We start from the raw sequence: 20,065 nt of genomic DNA, 5'->3' as shown, positions 1-20,065 counted from the left end.
GCACGTTACTGTCACATGACTTTACCATCCTCTCTAGCTGTGTGCACGTTACTGTCACATCTCTGTGCCATCCTCTCTAGCTGTGTGCAATTTACTGTCACTTGACTTTACCATCCTCTCTAGCTGTCTGCACGTTACTGTCACATCTCTGTGCCATGCTCTCTAGCTGTGTGCACGTTACTGTCACATGACTTTACCATCCTCTCTAGCTGTGTGCACGTTACTGTCGCATGACTTTACCATCCCCTCTAGCTGTGTGCACGTTACTGTGACATGACTTTACCATCCTCTCTAGCTGTGTGCACGTTACTGTCGCATGACTTTACCATCCCCTCTAGCTGTGTGTACGTTACTGTCACATGACTTTACTATCCTCTCTAGCTGTGTGTACGTTACTGTTGCATGACTTTACCATCCCCTCTAGCTGTATGCACTTTACTGTCACATGACTTTACCATCCTCTCTAGCTGTGTGTACGTTACTGTCACATGACTTTACTATCCTCTCTAGCTGTGTGTACGTTACTGTTGCATGACTTTACCATCCCCTCTAGCTGTGTGCACGTTACTGTCACATGACTTTACTATCCTCTCTAGCTGTGTGTACGTTACTGTTGCATGACTTTACCATCCCCTCTAGCTGTATGCACTTTACTGTCACATGACTTTACCATCCTCTCTAGCTGTGTGCACTTTACTGTGACATGACTTTACCATCCTCTCTAGCTGTGTGCACGTTACTGTCACATGACTTTACCATCCTCTCTAGCTGTGTGTACGTTACTGTCACATGACTATACCATCCTCTCTAGCTGTCTGCACGTTACTGTGACATGACTTTACCATCCTCTCTAGCTGTGTGCACGTTACTGTCACATGACTTTACCATCCTCTCTAGCTGTGTGCACGTTACTGTCACATGACTTTACCATCCCCTCTAGCTGTGTGCACGTTACTGTCGCATGACTTTACCATCCCCTCTAGCTGTGTGCACGTTACTGTCGCATGACTTTACCATCCCCTCTAGCTGTGTGCACGTTACTATTACATGACTTTACCATCCTCTCTAGCTGTGTGCACGTTACTGTCACATGACTTTACCATCCTCTCTAGCTGTGTGCACGTTACTGTGACATGACTTTACCATCCCCTCTAGCTGTCTGCACGTTACTGTCACATGACTTTACCATCCTCTCTAGCTGTGTGCACGTTACTGTCACATCTCTGTGCCATCCTCTCTAGCTGTGTGCACGTTACTGTGACATGACTTTACCATTCTCTCTAGCTGTGTGCACGTTACTGTCACATGACTTTACCATCCTCTCTAGCTGTGTGCACGTTACTGTCACATCTCTGTGCCATCCTCTCTAGCTGTGTGTACGTTACTGTCACATCTCTGTGCCATCCTCTCTAGCTGTGTGCACGTTACTGTCACATCTCTGTGCCATCCTCTCTAGCTGTGTGCACGTTACTGTCACATGACTTTACCATCCTCTCTAGCTGTGTGCACGTTACTGTCACATGAATTAACCATCCTCTCTAGCTGTGTGCACGTTACTGTGACATGACTTTACCATCCCCTCTAGCTGTCTGCACGTTACTGTCACATGACTTTACCATCCTCTCTAGCTGTGTGCACGTTACTGTCGCATGACTTTTCTATCCTCACTAGCTTTGTGCACTTTACTGTCACATGACTTTACCATCCTGTCTAGCTGTGTGCACATTACTGTCACATGACTTTAACATCCCCTCTAGCTGTGTGCACGTTACTGTGTTACTGTGTTACTGTGTACTGTGTGTCCTCACTCTCCCATCCCCTCTAGCTGTGTGTACGTTACTGTCACATGACTTTACCATCCTCTCTAGCTGTGTGCACGTTGCTGTCACATGACTTTACCATCCCCTTTAACTGTATGCACTTTACTGTCACATGACTTTACCATCCTCTCTAGCTGTATGCACATTACTGTCACATGACTTTACCATCCTCTCTAGCTGTGTGCACGTTACTGTAACATAACTTTACCATCCTCTCTAGCTGTGTGCACGTTACTGTCACATGATTTTACCATCCTCTCTAGCTGTGTGCACGTTACTATCACATGACTTTACCATCCTCTCTAGCTGTGTGCACGTTACTGTCACATGACTTTACCATCCTCTCTAGCTGTGTGCACTTTACTGTCACATGACTATACCATCCTCTCTAGCTGTGTGCACGTTACTGTCACATGACTTTACCATCCTCTCTAGTTGTGTGCACTTTACTGTCACATGACTATACCATCCTCTCTAGCTGTGTGCACGTTACTGTCACATGACTTTACCATCCCCTCTAGCTGTGTGTACGTTACTGTCACATGACTTTACCATCCTCTCTAGATGTGTGCACTTTACTGTAAAATGACTTTACCATCCCCTCTAGCTCTGTGTGCACGTTACTGTCACATGACTTTACCATCCTCTCTAGCTGTGTGCACGTTACTGTCACATGACTTTACCATCCTCTCTAGCTGTGTGCACGTTACTGTCACATGACTTTACCATCCTCTCTAGCTGTGTGCACGTTACTGTCAAATTACTTTACCATCCTCTCTAGCTGTGTGCACTTTACTGTCACATGACTATACCATCCTCTCTAGCTGTGTGCACGTTACTGTCACATGACTTTACCATCCCCTCTAGCTGTGTGTACGTTACTGTCACATGACTTTACCATCCTCTCTAGCTGTGTGCACTTTACTGTAAAATGACTTTACCATCCTCTCTAGCTGTGTGCACGTTACTGTCACATGACTTTACCATCCTCTCTAGCTGTGTGCACTTTACTGTCATATGATTTTGCCATCCTCTCTAGCTGTGTGCACGTTACTGTCACATGACTTTACCATCCTCTCTAGCTGTGTGCACTTTACTGTAAAATGACTTTACCATCCTCTTTAGCTGTGTGCACGTTACTGTCACATGACTATACCATCCTCTCTAGCTGTGTGCACGTTACTGTCACATGACTTTACCATCCCCTCTAGCTGTGTGTACGTTACTGTCACATGACTTTACCATCCTCTCTAGTTGTGTGCACTTTACTGTCACATGACTTTACCATCCTCTCTAGCTGTGTGCACGTTACTGTCACATGACTTTACCATCCTCTCTAGCTGTGGGCACGTTACTGTCACATGACTTTACCATCCCCTCTAGCTGTGTGTACGTTACTGTCACATGACTATACCATCCTCTCTAGCTGTGTGCACGTTACTGTCACATGACTTTACCATCCCCTCTAGCTGTGTGTACGTTACTGTCACATGACTTTACCATCCTCTCTAGCTGTGTGTACGTTACTGTCACATGACTTTACCATCCTCTCTAGCTGTGTGTACGTTACTGTCACATGACTTTACCATCCTCTCTAGCTGTGTGCACTTTACTGTAAAATGACTTTACCATCCTCTCTAGCTGTGTGCACGTTACTGTCACATGACTTTACTATCCCCTCTAGCTGTGTGCACGTTACTGTCACATGACTTTACCATCCTCTCTAGCTGTGTGCATGTTACTGTCACATGACTTTACCATCCTCTCTAGTTGTGTGCACTTTACTGTAACATGACTTTACCATCCCCTCTAGCTGTGTGTACGTTACTGTCACATGACTTTACCATCCTCTCTAGCTGTGTGTACGTTACTGTCACATGACTTTACCATCCTCTCTAGTTGTGTGCACGTTACTGTCACATGACTTTACCATCCTCTCTAGCTGTGTGCATGTTACTGTCACATGACTTTACCATCCTCTCTAGCTGTGTGCACGTTACTGTCACATGACTTTACCATCCTCTCTAGCTGTGTAAACGTTACTGTCACATGACTTTACCATCCCCTCTAGCTGTGTGTACGTTACTGTCACATGACTTTACCATCCCCTCTAGCTGTGTGTACGTTACTGTCAAATGACTTTACCATCCTCTCTAGCCGTGTGCACGTTACTGTCACATGACTTTACCATCCCCTCTAGCTGTGTGCACGTTACTGTCACATGACTTTACCATCCTCTCTAGCTGTGTGCACTTTACTGTCACATCTCTGTGCCATCCCCTCTAGCTGTGTGCACGTTACTGTCACATCTCTGTGCCATCCCCTCTAGCTGTGTGCACGTTACTGTTACATGACTTTACCATCCTCTTTAGCTGTGTGCACGTTACTGTCACAGCTCTGTGCCATCCTCTCTAGCTGTGTGAACGTTACTGTCACAGCTCTGTGCCATCCTCTCTAGCTGTGTGCACTTTACTGTCACATGACTTTCACATCCCCTCTAGCTGTGTGCATGTTACTGTCACATGGCTTTACCATCCTCTCTAGCTGTGTGCACGTTACTGTCACATGACTTTACCATCCTCTCTAGCTGTGTGCATGTTACTGTCACATGACTTTACCATCCTCTCTAGTTTTGTGCACTTTACTGTAAAATGACTTTACCATCCCCTCTAGCTGTGTGCACGTTACTGTCACATGACTTTACCATCCTCTCTAGCTGTGTGCACGTTACTGTCACATGACTTTACCATCCTCTCTAGCTGTGTGCACGTTACTGTCACATGACTTTACCATCCTCTCTACCTGTGTGCACTGTACTGTCACATGACTATACCATCCTCTCTAGCTGTGTGCACGTTACTGTCACATGACTTTACCATCCTCTCTAGTTTTGTGCACTTTACTGTAAAATGACTTTACCATCCTCTCTAGGTGTGTGCACGTTACTGTCACATGACTTTACCATCCTCTCTAGCTGTGTGCACGTTACTGTCACATGACTTTACCATCCTCTCTAGGTGTGTGCACGTTACTGTCACATGACTTTACCATCCTCTCTAGCTGTGTGCACGTTACTGTCACATCTCTGTGCCATCCTCTCTAGCTGTGTGCAATTTACTGTCACTTGACTTTACCATCCTCTCTAGCTGTCTGCACGTTACTGTCACATCTCTGTGCCATGCTCTCTAGCTGTGTGCACGTTACTGTCACATGACTTTACCATCCTCTCTAGCTGTGTGCACGTTACTGTCGCATGACTTTACCATCCCCTCTAGCTGTGTGCACGTTACTGTGACATGACTTTACCATCCTCTCTAGCTGTGTGCACGTTACTGTCGCATGACTTTACCATCCCCTCTAGCTGTGTGTACGTTACTGTCACATGACTTTACTATCCTCTCTAGCTGTGTGTACGTTACTGTTGCATGACTTTACCATCCCCTCTAGCTGTATGCACTTTACTGTCACATGACTTTACCATCCTCTCTAGCTGTGTGTACGTTACTGTCACATGACTTTACTATCCTCTCTAGCTGTGTGTACGTTACTGTTGCATGACTTTACCATCCCCTCTAGCTGTGTGCACGTTACTGTCACATGACTTTACTATCCTCTCTAGCTGTGTGTACGTTACTGTTGCATGACTTTACCATCCCCTCTAGCTGTATGCACTTTACTGTCACATGACTTTACCATCCTCTCTAGCTGTGTGCACTTTACTGTGACATGACTTTACCATCCTCTCTAGCTGTGTGCACGTTACTGTCACATGACTTTACCATCCTCTCTAGCTGTGTGTACGTTACTGTCACATGACTATACCATCCTCTCTAGCTGTCTGCACGTTACTGTGACATGACTTTACCATCCTCTCTAGCTGTGTGCACGTTACTGTCACATGACTTTACCATCCTCTCTAGCTGTGTGCACGTTACTGTCACATGACTTTACCATCCCCTCTAGCTGTGTGCACGTTACTGTCGCATGACTTTACCATCCCCTCTAGCTGTGTGCACGTTACTGTCGCATGACTTTACCATCCCCTCTAGCTGTGTGCACGTTACTATTACATGACTTTACCATCCTCTCTAGCTGTGTGCACGTTACTGTCGCATGACTTTACCATCCCCTCTAGCTGTGTGCACGTTACTATTACATGACTTTACCATCCTCTCTAGCTGTGTGCACGTTACTGTCACATGACTTTACCATCCCCTCTAGCTGTGTGTACGTTACTGTCACATGACTTTACCATCCTCTCTAGCTGTGTGCACGTTACTGTCACATGACTTTACCATCCTCTCTAGCTGTGTGCACGTTACTGTGACATGACTTTACCATCCCCTCTAGCTGTCTGCACATTACTGTCACATGACTTTACCATCCTCTCTAGCTGTGTGCACGTTACTGTCACATCTCTGTGCCATCCTCTCTAGCTGTGTGCACGTTACTGTGACATGACTTTACCATCCTCTCTAGCTGTGTGCACGTTACTGTCACATGACTTTACCATCCTCTCTAGCTGTGTGCACGTTACTGTCACATCTCTGTGCCATCCTCTCTAGCTGTGTGTACGTTACTGTCACATCTCTGTGCCATCCTCTCTAGCTGTGTGCACGTTACTGTCACATCTCTGTGCCATCCTCTCTAGCTGTGTGCACGTTACTGTCACATGACTTTACCATCCTCTCTAGCTGTGTGCACGTTACTGTCACATGACTTTACCATCCTCTCTAGCTGTGTGCACGTTACTGTGACATGACTTTACCATCCCCTCTAGCTGTCTGCACGTTACTGTCACATGACTTTACCATCCTCTCTAGCTGTGTGCACGTTACTGTCGCATGACTTTTCTATCCTCACTAGCTTTGTGCACTTTACTGTCACATGACTTTACCATCCTGTCTAGCTGTGTGCACATTACTGTCACATGACTTTAACATCCCCTCTAGCTGTGTGCACGTTACTGTGTTACTGTGTACTGTGTGTCCTCACTCTCTGTACTGTGTGTCCTCACTCTCTGTACTGTGTGTCCTCACTCTCTGTACTGTGTGTCCTCACTCTCTGTACTGTGTGTCACCACTCTCTGTACTGTGTGTCACCACTCTCTGTACTGTGTGTGACCACTCTCTGTATTGTGTGTGACCATTCTCTGTACTGTGTGTGACCACTCTCTGTACTGTGTGTCACCACTCTCTGTACTGTGTGTCACCACTCTCTGTACTGTGTGTCACCACTCTCTGTACTGTGTGTCACCACTCTCTGTACTGTGTGTGACCACTCTCTGTACTGTGTCTCCACTCTCTGTACTGTGTTTCATCACTCTCTGTACTGTGTGTCACCACTCTCTGTACTGTGTGTCACCACTCTCTGTACTGTGTGTCACCACTCTCTGTACTGTGTCTCCACTCTCTGTACTGTGTTTCACCACTCTCTGTACTGTGTCTCCACTATCTGTACTGTGTGCCACCACTCTCTGTACTGTGTTTGACCACTCTCTGTACTGTGTGTGACTACTCTCTGTACTGTGTGTCACTGCAGGTTCCTACTGAGCGAGCAGCAGAGGATTCACTTTGAGAAGCTGGCTATGTATTGTAACAACTATGCAGAGCTAATCCCCGTCTCATTTGTACTAGGTAAGAGGGAAGCAGAGGGAGAGGAGTGCATCATGGGAGGGAACTTTTCATGTAACATACTTTATTAGGGGCATCTATAATAGAAGGTAGTAAAAAGTAAGGACCACCCAGGATACTTATTTACATGGTTAACCTTAGCACAAATTATGAAAGACTTTGTTGTTTATGGTTTATTTAAGTTTAAGATTGGGCTTTCTTCTACTGTAGTCCAGTGGGAGAACTCACACACAGACTGGGGCCCTGATATTTAAAACACAAACCAACGAGAAACTGCCTGCATGGATTCGCCAGGCACGCAGCCTGTCGATATATGAAAAAAGGGGGCTGTACTTCCTTCATTACAAGTTCATCTTGAACTCCTACTATTCTGCCCTTAACCTTTCCAAGCAGGACTACTTATCTACTCTTATCTCTACTCTTTCTTCAAACCCAAAATGTCTGTTCTACAATTTTAACACCCTTCGCTGCCCACCCCCACCTCCTATTTCCACTTCTCTCTCAGCTCAAGATTTTGCCAACCACTTCACCAGCAAAATAGATTCTATCAGAAACTAAATTATCTATCAACACACAATCAGTCTCCAACCCCCTCAACCATCACCAATGTCCAAAACCCACAAAGCCACAGACTTTGCTTTTTTGCTCCTGCTACTGAGGAAGAAGTTTCTGCCCTCATATACTCCTCTCACCTCATGACCTGTTCCCTTGATCCCATCCTCTCAAAATGACTGCCCTCCCTATCTCCTACTCTTACTCCTATCCTCACACAAATTTTTCATCTCTCCCTAAGCACTGGTATAATTCCCTCATCCCTTAAACACCAACAAAAAATCTTCTCTTGATCCATCATCCCCATCCAACCACCACCCTATTTCCCTACTCCCCCTCGCCTCAAAACTTCTGGAAAGGCTCATACATACATGTTTATCACATTTCCTCACATACTTTTCCCCCCACTGTATAGATGAATATATCAATAGTACACATAATAATAAACTAATACAGTTATGTATCTGCACATATAATTGAATATAACAATAGTACACATAATAATAAACTAATATAGGCATATATGCGCACATATAAATGAATAGTATACATAATTATAAACTAATACAGGCATATATCTGCACATATAGACTGTAGATGAATAAATCAATAGTACACATAATAATAAACTAATACAGGCATAAATCTGTACATATAGATTAATATATCAATAGTACACATAATAATAAACTAATAAAGGCATATATCCGCACATATAGATGAATATATCAATAGTACACATAATAATAAACTAATACAGGCATATATCTGCACATATATATGAATATATAAATAGTACACATAATAATAAACTAATACAGGCATATATGTATATATATATATATATATATATATATATATATATATATACATATAAATAAATATATAAATAATACACATAATAATAAACTAATACAGGCATATATCCACACATATAGATGGATATATCAATTGTACACATAATAATAAACTAATACAGGCATATATCTAAACATATGAATGAATATATCAATAGTACACATAATAATAAACTAATACAGGCACATATATGCACATATAAATGAATATATCAATAGTACACATTATAATAAACTAATACAGTCATATATCTGCACATATAAATTAATATAACAACTGCACACATAATAATAAACTAATAAAGGCTTAAATCTGTAAATATATATGAATATAAAAATAGTTAATATAATAATCAACTATTACAGGCATATATCTGCACATATAAATGAAAAGTACACATAATAATAAGCTAATATAGGCAGATATCTGCACATATAAATGAATATAACAATAGTGCACATAATAATAAATTAATACAGGCATGTATCTGCACATATAAATGACTATACCAATACTATATATAATAATAAACTAATACAGACATATATCCACACATATAAATGAATATAACAATACTATACATAATAATAAACTAATAGAGGCATATATACGCACATATAAATGAATATAACAATATTACAGATAATAATAAACAAATACAGGCATATATCCGCACATATAAATGAATATAACAATAATATACATAATAATAAACTAATACAGGCATATATATGCACATATAAATTAATAGTACACATAATAGTAAACAAATACAGGCATATATCTGCACATATAAATGAATATAACAATACTACACATAATAATTAACAAATACAGGCATAAATCTGCATATATACGCCCCTTGCACTGATACACAACATGCAGACTGACTCACACTGACTATCTTACATAATACGCTTGTTGGCTCATACACAAACTGATTCATAGACAAGTGATAAACACTAAAACTGACTAATAAACACAGTGACCAAAAAACTTTCCATTGAGGCAACTATCCTGCGTTAGTATAAAGCTGATTCACTAAAGTATGAGGTAGATTTGCAGATCTTGTTATCACTAAATCAGAAGGTAAAGAGAGCGGAAAACAGCACAATTGTAATTGTATTTGTTTAAACCTGTTACTATTAGTGCTAGGTGCCCCTGCCACCACTCACTATCCTATGTGTGATTCTCCATTTTAGAGAGTCATTAATTTCTATTGGAGGCAGCTCCCCACTCACTATTCCCTGTGTGACTCTCTATTCTGGAGAGAGTCGTTACTTTCTATTGGAGACAGCTCCCCCACTCACAATTCCCTGTGTGTCTCTCTATTCTAGAGAGAGTCACCACTTTCTATAGGAGGCAGTTCACCATTCACTGTTCCCTGTGTGACTCTCCATTCTAGAGAGAGTCATTACTTTATTTTGGAGACAGTTCCCCACTCACTATTCCCTGTGTGTCTCTCCATTCTAGAGAGTCATCACTTTCTATGGGAAGCAGCTCACCATTCACTATTCCCTATGTGACTCTCCATTCTAGAGAGAGTCATTACTTTCGATGGGAGACAGCTCCCCACTAACTATTCCCTGTGTGACTCTACATTCTAGAGAGAGTCGTTACTTTCTATGGGAGGCAGCTCCCAGTTTACTATTCCCTATGTGACTCTCCATTCTAGAAAGAGTCATTACTTTCTATGGGAGGCAGCTCACCACTCACTATTCCCTATGTGTCTCTCCACTCTAGGGAGAGTTATTACTTTCTATGGGAGGCAGCTCATTCTCACTATTCCCTGTGTGACTCTACAATCTACATTCTAGAGAGAGTCATTACTATTCCCTGTATGACTCTCCATTCTAAAGAGATTAATCACATTCTATGCAGGGCAGCTCCCCACTCACTATTCCCTGTGTGTCTCCATTCTAGAGAGAGTCATTACTTTCTATGCAAGGCAGTTCCCAGCTCACTATTCTATTCCCTGTGTGACTCTCCATTCTAGAGAGAGTCATTACTTTCTATGGAAGGCAGCTCCCCACTCACTATTGCCTGTGTGACTCTACATTCTAGAGAGAGTCACTACTTTTTATGGGAGGCAGCTCCCACTCACTATTTACTGTGTGACTCTCCTTTCTAGAGAGAGTCATTACTTGCTATGGCAGGCAGCTCACCACTCAATATTCCCTATGTGTCTCTCCACTCTAGAAATAATCATTACTTTCTGTGGAAGGCAGCTCCCCACTCACTATTGCCTGTGTGACTCTACATTCTAGAGAGAGTCATTACTTTCTATGGAAGGCAGCTCCCCACTCACTATTGCCTGTGTGACTCTACATTCTAGAGAGAGTCACTACTTTCAATGGGAGGCAGCTCCCACTCACTATTTACTGTGTGACTCTCCTTTCTAGAGAGAGTCATTACTTGCTATGGCAGGCAGCTCTCCACTCACTATTCCCTGTGTGGCTCTCCATTATAGAGAGAGTCATTACTTTCTATGGGAGGCAGAGCTCACCACTCAATATTATCTATGTGTCTCTCCACTCTAGAGAAAGAGTCACTACTTTCTATGAGAGGCAGCTCCTACTCACTATTCCGGTGTGACCCTCCATTCTAGAGAGTTTAATTACTTTCTATGGGAGACAGCTCCCCACTAACTATTTCCTGTGTGACTCTCTATTCTAGAGAGAGTCATTACTTTCTATGAGAGGCAGCTCACCATTCAATATGCCCTATGTGTCTCTCCACTCTAGAGAGAGTCATTACTTTCTATGGGAGGCAGCTCCCCACTCACTATTCCCTGTGTGACTCTCCATTCTATAAAGAGTCATTACTTTCTATGGAAGGAAGCTCACCACTCCCTAGTCTGTGTATGACTCTCCATTATAGAGAGAGTCATTACTTTCTATGGGAGGCAGCTCCCCACTCACTATTCCCTGTGTGACTCTCCATTCTATAGAGAGTCATTACTTTCTATGGAGGGAAGCTCACCACTCCCTAGTCTATGTGTGACTCTCCATTATAGAGAGTCATTGCTTTCTATGGGAGGCAGCTCCCCACTCACTAATCCTTGTGTGACTCTGCATTTTAAAGAGAGTCATTACTTTGTATGGGAGGAAGCTCCCACTAACTATTCCCTGTGTGACTCACCATTCTAGAGAGTTATTACTTTCTATGGGAGGCAGCTCCCGCAAACTATTGCCTGTGTGACTCTCCATTCTAGAGAGAATCATTACTTTCTGTGTGAGGAAGCTCCCCACTCAATATTCCCTGTGTGACTCTCCATTCTAGGAAGAGTCATTATTTTGTATGGAAGGCAGCTCCCTCTCACTATTCCCTGTTTGACTCTCCATTCTAGAGAGAGTCATTACTTTCTTTGGGAGGCAGCTCCAGATATCTATTCCCTGAGTGACTCTCCATTCTAGAGAGAGTCATTACTTTGTATGGAAGGCAGCTCCCGCTAACTATTCCCTGTATGACTGTCCATTTTAGAGAGAGTTGTTACTTTGTATGGGAGGTATCTCCCGCTAAATATTGCCTTTGTGACTCTCCATTCTAGAGAGAGTCATTACTTTCTGTGGGAGGAAACTCTCCACTCACTATTCCCTGAGTGACTCTCCATTCTAGAGAGAGTCATAACTTTCTATGGGAGGCAGCTCCCCACTCACTATTCCCTGTGTGACTCTCCATTCTAGGAAGAGTCATTATTTTGTATGGAAGGCAGCTCCCTCTCACTATTCCCTGTTTGACTCTCCATTCTAGAGAGAGTCATTACTTTCTTTGGGAGGCAGCTCCAGCTATCTATTCCCTGAGTGACTTTCCATTATAGAAAGAGTTATTACTTTCTATGGGAAGCAGCTCCCCACTCACTAATCCCTCTGTGACTCTGCATTTTAAAAAGAGTCATTACTTTGTATGGGAGGCAGCTCCCACTAACTATTCCCTGTGTGACTCACCATTCTAGAGAGAGTTATTACTTTCTATGGGAGGCAGCTCCTGCTAACTATTGCCTGTGTGACTCTCCATTCTAGAGAGAGTCATTACTTTCTGTGGGAGGAAACTCCCCACTCACTATTCCCTGAGTGACTCTCCATTATAGAGAGAGTCATAACTTTATATGGGAGCCAACTCCCCACTCACTATTCCCTGTGTGACTCTCCATTCTAGGAAGAGTCATTATTTTGTATGGAAGGCAGCTCCCTCTCACTATTCCCTGTTTGACTGTCCATTCTAGAGAGAGTCATTACTTTCTTTGGGAGGCAGCTCCAGCTATCTATTCCCTGAGTGACTCTCCATTATAGAGAGAGTCATAACTTTATATGGGAGGCAGCTCCACACTCACTATTCCCTGTGTGACTCTCCATTCTAGGAAGAGTCATTATTTTGTATAGAAGGCATCTCCCTCTCACTATTCCCTGTTTGACTCTCCATTCTAGAGTGTATCATTACTTTCTATGGGAGGGAGCTCCCCACTCACTATTCTGTCACCTAGATTACGAGTTTTGCGTTAGAGGCTCTGCGGTGCTAACGAGCAGTTTATGCTCACCGCTCACTTACAGACAGCGCTGGTATTATGGGTTTTTACAACCCAGACAAGAAGTGAGCGTTGAGTAAAATGTTGCTCCTTGCCGCACTCCAATACCAGCGCTGCTTAAGTCAGCGGTGAGCTGGTGTAACGTGCTTGTGCACGATTTCCCCATAGGAATCAACGGGGAGAGCCGGCTGAAAAAAAGTCTAACACCTGCAAAAAAGCAGTGTACAGCTCCTTAACGCAGCCCCATTGATTCCAATGGGGAAATAAAATTTATGTTTACACCTAACACCCTAACATGAACTCTGAGTCTAAACACCCCTAATCTTACACTTATTAACCCCTAATCTGCCGCCCCCGACATCGCCGACACCTACATTATAATTATTAACCCCTAATCTGCCGCTCCAGACACCGCAGCCACATACATTATACTTATGAACCCCCAATCTGCCGCCCCCGACATCGCTGACACCTACATTATATTTATTAACCCCTAATCTGCCGCCCCCAATGTCGCAGCTACCTACCTACACTTATTAACCCCTAATCTGCCGCCCCCAACGTCGCCGCCACTATAATAAACATATTAACCGCTAAACCGCCGCACTCCCGCATCGCAAACATTACTTAAATATTATTAACCCCTAATCTGCCGTCCCTAACATCGCTGCCACCTACCTACATTTATTAACCCCTAATCTACCACCCCCAACGTCGCTGCCACTATTCTAAATTTATTAACCCCTAAACCTAAGTTTAACCCTAACCCTAACCCCCACTATCTTAAATATAATTTAAATAAATCTAAATAAAATTACTATAATTAACTAAATTATTCCTATTTAAAACTCAATACTTACCTATAAAATAAACCCTAAGCTAGCTACAATATAACTAATAGTTACATTGTAACTAGCTTAGGGTTTATTTTTATTTTACAGGCAAGTTTGTATTTATTTTAACTAGGTAGAATAGTTATTAAATAGTTATTAAATATTTAATAAACTACCTAGCTAAAATAAAGACAAATTTACCTGTAAAATAAAACCTTACCTAAATTACACTAACACCTAACACTACACTATAATTAAATGAATTCCCTAAATTAAATACAATTAAATAAAATTAGCTAAAGTACAAAAACAAACACTAAATTACAGAAAATAATAAACAAATTACAAGATTTTTAAACTAATTACACCTAATCTAATCCCCCTAACAAAATAAAAAAGCCCCCCAAAATAAAAAAAAAGCCCTACCCTACACTAAATTACAAATAGCCCTTAAAAGAGCCTTTTATATTTAAGTTAGGGGGTGTTAGGGATAGTGTTAGACTTAGATTTAGGGGTTAATAACTTTAATATAGTGGCGGCGATGTTGGGGGCGGCAGATTAGGGGTTAATAAATGTAGGTAGGTGTCTGCGATGTTAGGGACGGCAGATTAGGGGTTAATAATATTTAACTAGTGTTTGCGATGCGGGAGTGCAGCGGTTTAGGGGTTAATATATTTATTATAGTGGCGGCTATGTCCGATTCGGCAGATTAGGGGTTACAATTTTTATTTTAGTGTTTGCAATGTGGAGGGGCCTCGGTTTAGGGGTTAATTGGTAGTTTATGGGTGTTAGTGTACTTTTTAGCACTTTAGTTAAGAGTTTTATGCTACGGCGTTGTAGTGTAAAACTCTTAACTACTGACTTTAAAATGCGGTACCAGTCTTGACAGGAGAGGGTCTACCGCTCACTTTTTGGCAGACTCGTAATACCGGAGCTATGAAAGTCCCATTGAAAAAAGAGGATACGCAATTTACGTAAGTGGATTTGCGGTATTTACAAGTCTGGCCAAAAATGTGAGCGGTACACCTGTACCTTCAAGACTCGTAATACCAGCGGGCATTAAAAAGCAGCGTTAAGACCGGCCAACGCTGCTTTTTAAGCCTAACGCATAACTCGTAATCTAGCCGTGTGTGACTCTCCATTCTAGAGAGAGTCATTACTTTGTATGGAAGGCAGCTCCCGCTAACTATTCCCTGTATGACTCTCCATTTTAGAGAGAGTCATTACTTTGTATGGAAGGCAGCTCCTGCTACCTATTCCCTGTGTGACTCTCCATTCTAGAGAAAGTCATTACTTTATATGGGAGGGAGCTCCCCACTTACTATTCCCTATGTGACTCTCCATTCTAGAGAGAGTTGTTACTTTCTATGGGAGGCAGCTCCCCCACTTAGTAAGGGTCTGATAATCAAAAACTCACCAGCATGGAAAGAAATCCCACAAAAACTATGGGGGCTGTATTTTAACCATTATATTGTAAGGTGTGTGTCTCTGCCCCACATTCACAACCCATATAGCCAGATAAACAGCTCTCAATGTAATATTTACCTTTCTAAAACTCTTTAAGGGACCTCTTATTACTTATGAGACTTATTAGATAATCTCCAGGTTCAGACACTGTTTAGAGAATTGAGTGAGGGCCGCCCATGTGAGGGTCAGCGAGATGATTTCGCTCCTTACTGGTGACTACAAGCCTGCAAGCACTGTGTGTAGAGAGAAATGGGAGAGACTATAGTTTGCTCAGTGTGTTTCACACCTTTAGCCTTTATTAATGGCTGAACCATTTTTGGTTTGTCATTTGTAGCATAATATTTTGCATTATAACTTATCTTGTGATTCAGACAGAGCATACAATTTTAAAAAAGTTTCCAATTTACTTATTTTATCAAATTTGCTTTGTTCTCTTGGTATCCTTTATTGAAGAGATACCTAGGTAGGTGTCTGGAGCACTACATGGCAGGAAATTGTGCTGCCATCTAGTGCTCTTGTAAATGGATATCAGTCTTGCAAAACTTCTGCAATATAGTGCTGCAGACACATGCACACTCCTGTGTTTACGTCCCTGCTTTTCAACAAAGGGTATAAAAAGAACAAAGAAAATATGATTATAGAAGTCAATTTGAAAGTTATTTAAAATGACATTCTTTATCTGAAACATGAATAATGTTCGCCATAAAGAAGCTTTTTAGAATGTGTTACCAGTATGAGGAATGTTACGAAGGTTTAAAGGTGGGAAAGCTTGGGTTTGAAAATAATAGGTAGCCATTTTACTTGTCACTCTGCATTGTAACCTAGACACACACTCATGTGCTCATGCCTCTCTTTTGTAGGTTTCTATGTGACTCTGGTAGTTTCACGCTGGTGGGCTCAGTATGAGAGTGTGCCATGGCCGGACCGCCTCATGTGCCTGGTGTCCAGCAATGTGCATGGTACAGATGAGCGCGGCAGGATACTGAGACGAACACTCATGCGTTACGCCAACCTGACTGGGGTACTGATACTGCGCTCCGTCAGTACAGCTGTCTACAAGAGGTTTCCAACTCTGCAGCATGTGGTGAATGCTGGTTAGTGCAGGGGAAAGAAGCAGGGGAATAAGTTAACAAATAGAGCACACTGTAGGCAGATAATACCATGAGTCAGGTGTAACAAAAAGCCAGAGGTAACAATCACAGAGAAAAGCTGCCTAAAACCACTTGTGTGGCACTAATGGGCTCACAGTACCACAATCATAGGAACCAGTGACAAGAGTCTGTGATAAAAGGAATCAGCAAGCGCTGGGGACCACTCAGTACAGAATAGCTGCAGTAACAAGTGATAGGGTGATCCCTATATAACATTCTACATCACACAAGGGTAACACACAGCACATAATAGCTACAGTAACAAGTGATCCCTATATAACATTCTAGGTCACACAAGGATAACACTCAGCCCAGAATATCTACAGTAACAAGTGATCCCTATATAACATTCTATGTCACACAATGGTGACACTCATCAGTGAATAGCTGCAGTAACAAGTAATAGGGTGATCCCTATATAACATTCTATGTCACACAATGGTGACACTCAGCAGTGAATAGCTGCAGTAACAAGTGATAGGGTGATCCCTATATAACATTCTACATCACACAAGGGTAACACACAGCACATAATAGCTACAGTAACAAGTGATCCCTATATAACATTCTAGGTCACACAAGGATAACACTCAGCCCAGAATATCTACAGTAACAAGTGATCCCTATATAACATTCTATGTCACACAATGGTGACACTCAGCAGTGAATAGCTGCAGTAACAAGTAATAGGGTGATCCCTATATAACATTCAATGTCACACAATGGTGACACTCAGCAGTGAATAGCTGCAGTAACAAGTAATAGGGTGATCCATATATAACATTCTAGGTCACACAAGGGTAACACTCAGCACAGAATAGCTACAGTAACAAGTGATCCCTATATAACATTCTAGGTCACACAAGGGTAACACTCAGCACAGAATAGCTGCAGTAACAAGTGATAGGGTGATCCCTATATAAAATTCTAGGTCACACAAGGGTAACACTCAGCACAGAATAGCTGCAGTAACAAGTGATAGGGTGATCCCTATATAACATTCTAGGTCACACAAGGGTAATAGCACAGAATAGCTGCAGTAACAAGTGATAGGGAGATCCCTATATAACATTCTAGATCACACAAGGGTAACACTCAGCACATAATAGCTACAGTAACAAGTGATAGGGTGATCCCTATATAACATTCTAGGTCACACAAGGGTAACACTCAGCACAGAATAGCTACAGTAACAAGTGATAGGGTGATCCCTATATAACATTCTAGATCACACAAGGGTAACACTCAGCACAGAATAGCTACAGTAACAACTGATAGGGTGATCCCTATATAACATTCTAGGTCACACAAGGGAAACACTCAGCAGTGAATAGCTGCAGTAACAACTGTTAGGGTGATCCCTATATAACATTCTAGGTAACACAGGGGTAACACTCAGCACAGAATAGCTGCAGTAACAAATGATAGGGTGATCCCTATATAACATTCTAGGTCACACAAGGGTAACACTCAGCAGTAAATAGCTGCAGTAACAAGGGATAGTATGATCCCTATATAACATTCTATATAACACAAGAGTAACACTCAGCACAGAATAGCTACAGTAACAACTGATAGTGTGATCCCTATATAATATTCTAGATCACACAAGGGTAACACTCAGCACAGAATAGCTACAGTAACAAGTAATAGGGCGATCGCTATATAACATTCTAGGTCACACAAGGGTAACACTCAGCACAGAATAGCTGCAGTAACAAGTGATATGGTGATCCCTATATAACATTCTAGGCCACACAAGGGTAACATTTAGCACAGAATAGCTACAGTAACAAGTGATAGGGTGATCCCTATATAAAATTCTAGGTCACACAAGGGTAACACTCAGCACAGAATAGCTGCAGTAACAAGTGATAGGGTGATCCCTATATAACATTCAAGGTCACACAAGGGTAACAGCACAGAATAGCTCCAGTAACAAGTGATAGGGAGATCCCTATATAACATTCTAGATCACACAAGGGTAACACTCAGCACATAATAGCTACAGTAACAAGTGATAGGGTGATCCCTATATAAAATTCTAGGTCACACAAGGGTAACACTCAGCAGTAAATAGCTGCAGTAACAAGGGATAGTATGATCCCTATATAACATTCTATATAACACAAGAGTAACACTCAGCACAGAATAGCTACAGTAACAACTGATAGTGTGATCCCTATATAATATTCTAGATCACACAAGGGTAACACTCAGCACAGAATAGCTACAGTAACAAGTAATAGGGCGATCGCTATATAACATTCTAGGTCACACAAGGGTAACACTCAGCACAGAATAGCTGCAGTAACAAGTGATATGGTGATCCCTATATAACATTCTAGGCCACACAAGGGTAACATTTAGCACAGAATAGCTACAGTAACAAGTGATAGGGTGATCCCTATATAAAATTCTAGGTCACACAAGGGTAACACTCAGCACAGAATAGCTGCAGTAACAAGTGATAGGGTGATCCCTATATAACATTCAAGGTCACACAAGGGTAACAGCACAGAATAGCTGCAGTAACAAGTGATAGGGAGATCCCTATATAACATTCTAGATCACACAAGGGTAACACTCAGCACATAATAGCTACAGTAACAAGTGATAGGGTGATCCCTATATAAAATTCTAGGTCACACAAGGGTAACACTCAGCACAGAATAGCTACAGTAACAAGTGATAGGGTGATCCCTATATAACATTCTAGATCACACAAGGGTAACACTCAGCACAGAATAGCTACAGTAACAACTGATAGGGTGATCCCTATATAACATTCTAGGTCACACAAGGGAAACACTCAGCAGTGAATAGCTGCAGTAACAAGTGATAGGGTGATCCCTATATAGCATTCTAGGTCACACAAGGGTAACACTCAGCACAGAATAGCTACAGTAACAACTGTTAGGGTGATCCCTATATAACATTCTAGGTAACACAGGGGTAACACTCAGCACAGAATAGCTGCAGTAACAAGTGATAGGGTGATCCCTATATAACATTCTAGATCACACAAGGGTAACACTCAGCACAGAATAGCTACAGTAACAAGTGATAGGGTGATCCCTATATAACATTCTAGGTCACACAAGGGTAACACTCAGCAGTAAATAGCTGCAGTAACAAGGGATAGTATGATCCCTATATAACATTCTATATAACACAAGAGTAACACTAAGCACAGAATAGCTACAGTAACAACTGATAGGGTGAT

At 42.0% G+C, this 20,065-nt stretch overlaps 1 protein-coding gene across 1 annotated transcript in view; it reads left to right on the top strand.

Moving 5' to 3' along the window:
* The window catches only part of BEST1 (bestrophin 1), a 107,813-nt gene that overhangs the window by 48,447 nt on the left and 39,301 nt on the right, over window positions 1-20,065 (top strand). Inside the window, exons 2-3 of the mRNA XM_053720462.1 lie at window positions 7,362-7,456; window positions 16,549-16,782. Of these exons, the coding sequence (XP_053576437.1) occupies window positions 7,362-7,456; window positions 16,549-16,782 (329 nt within the window). The remainder of the gene's footprint in view (window positions 1-7,361; window positions 7,457-16,548; window positions 16,783-20,065) is intronic.

The sequence above is a fragment of the Bombina bombina genome, chromosome 7, assembly GCF_027579735.1.
Source record: "Bombina bombina isolate aBomBom1 chromosome 7, aBomBom1.pri, whole genome shotgun sequence".
Taxonomy (NCBI): Eukaryota; Metazoa; Chordata; class Amphibia; order Anura; family Bombinatoridae; genus Bombina; species Bombina bombina.
This window is presented reverse-complemented; position numbering and strand designations above follow the sequence as displayed.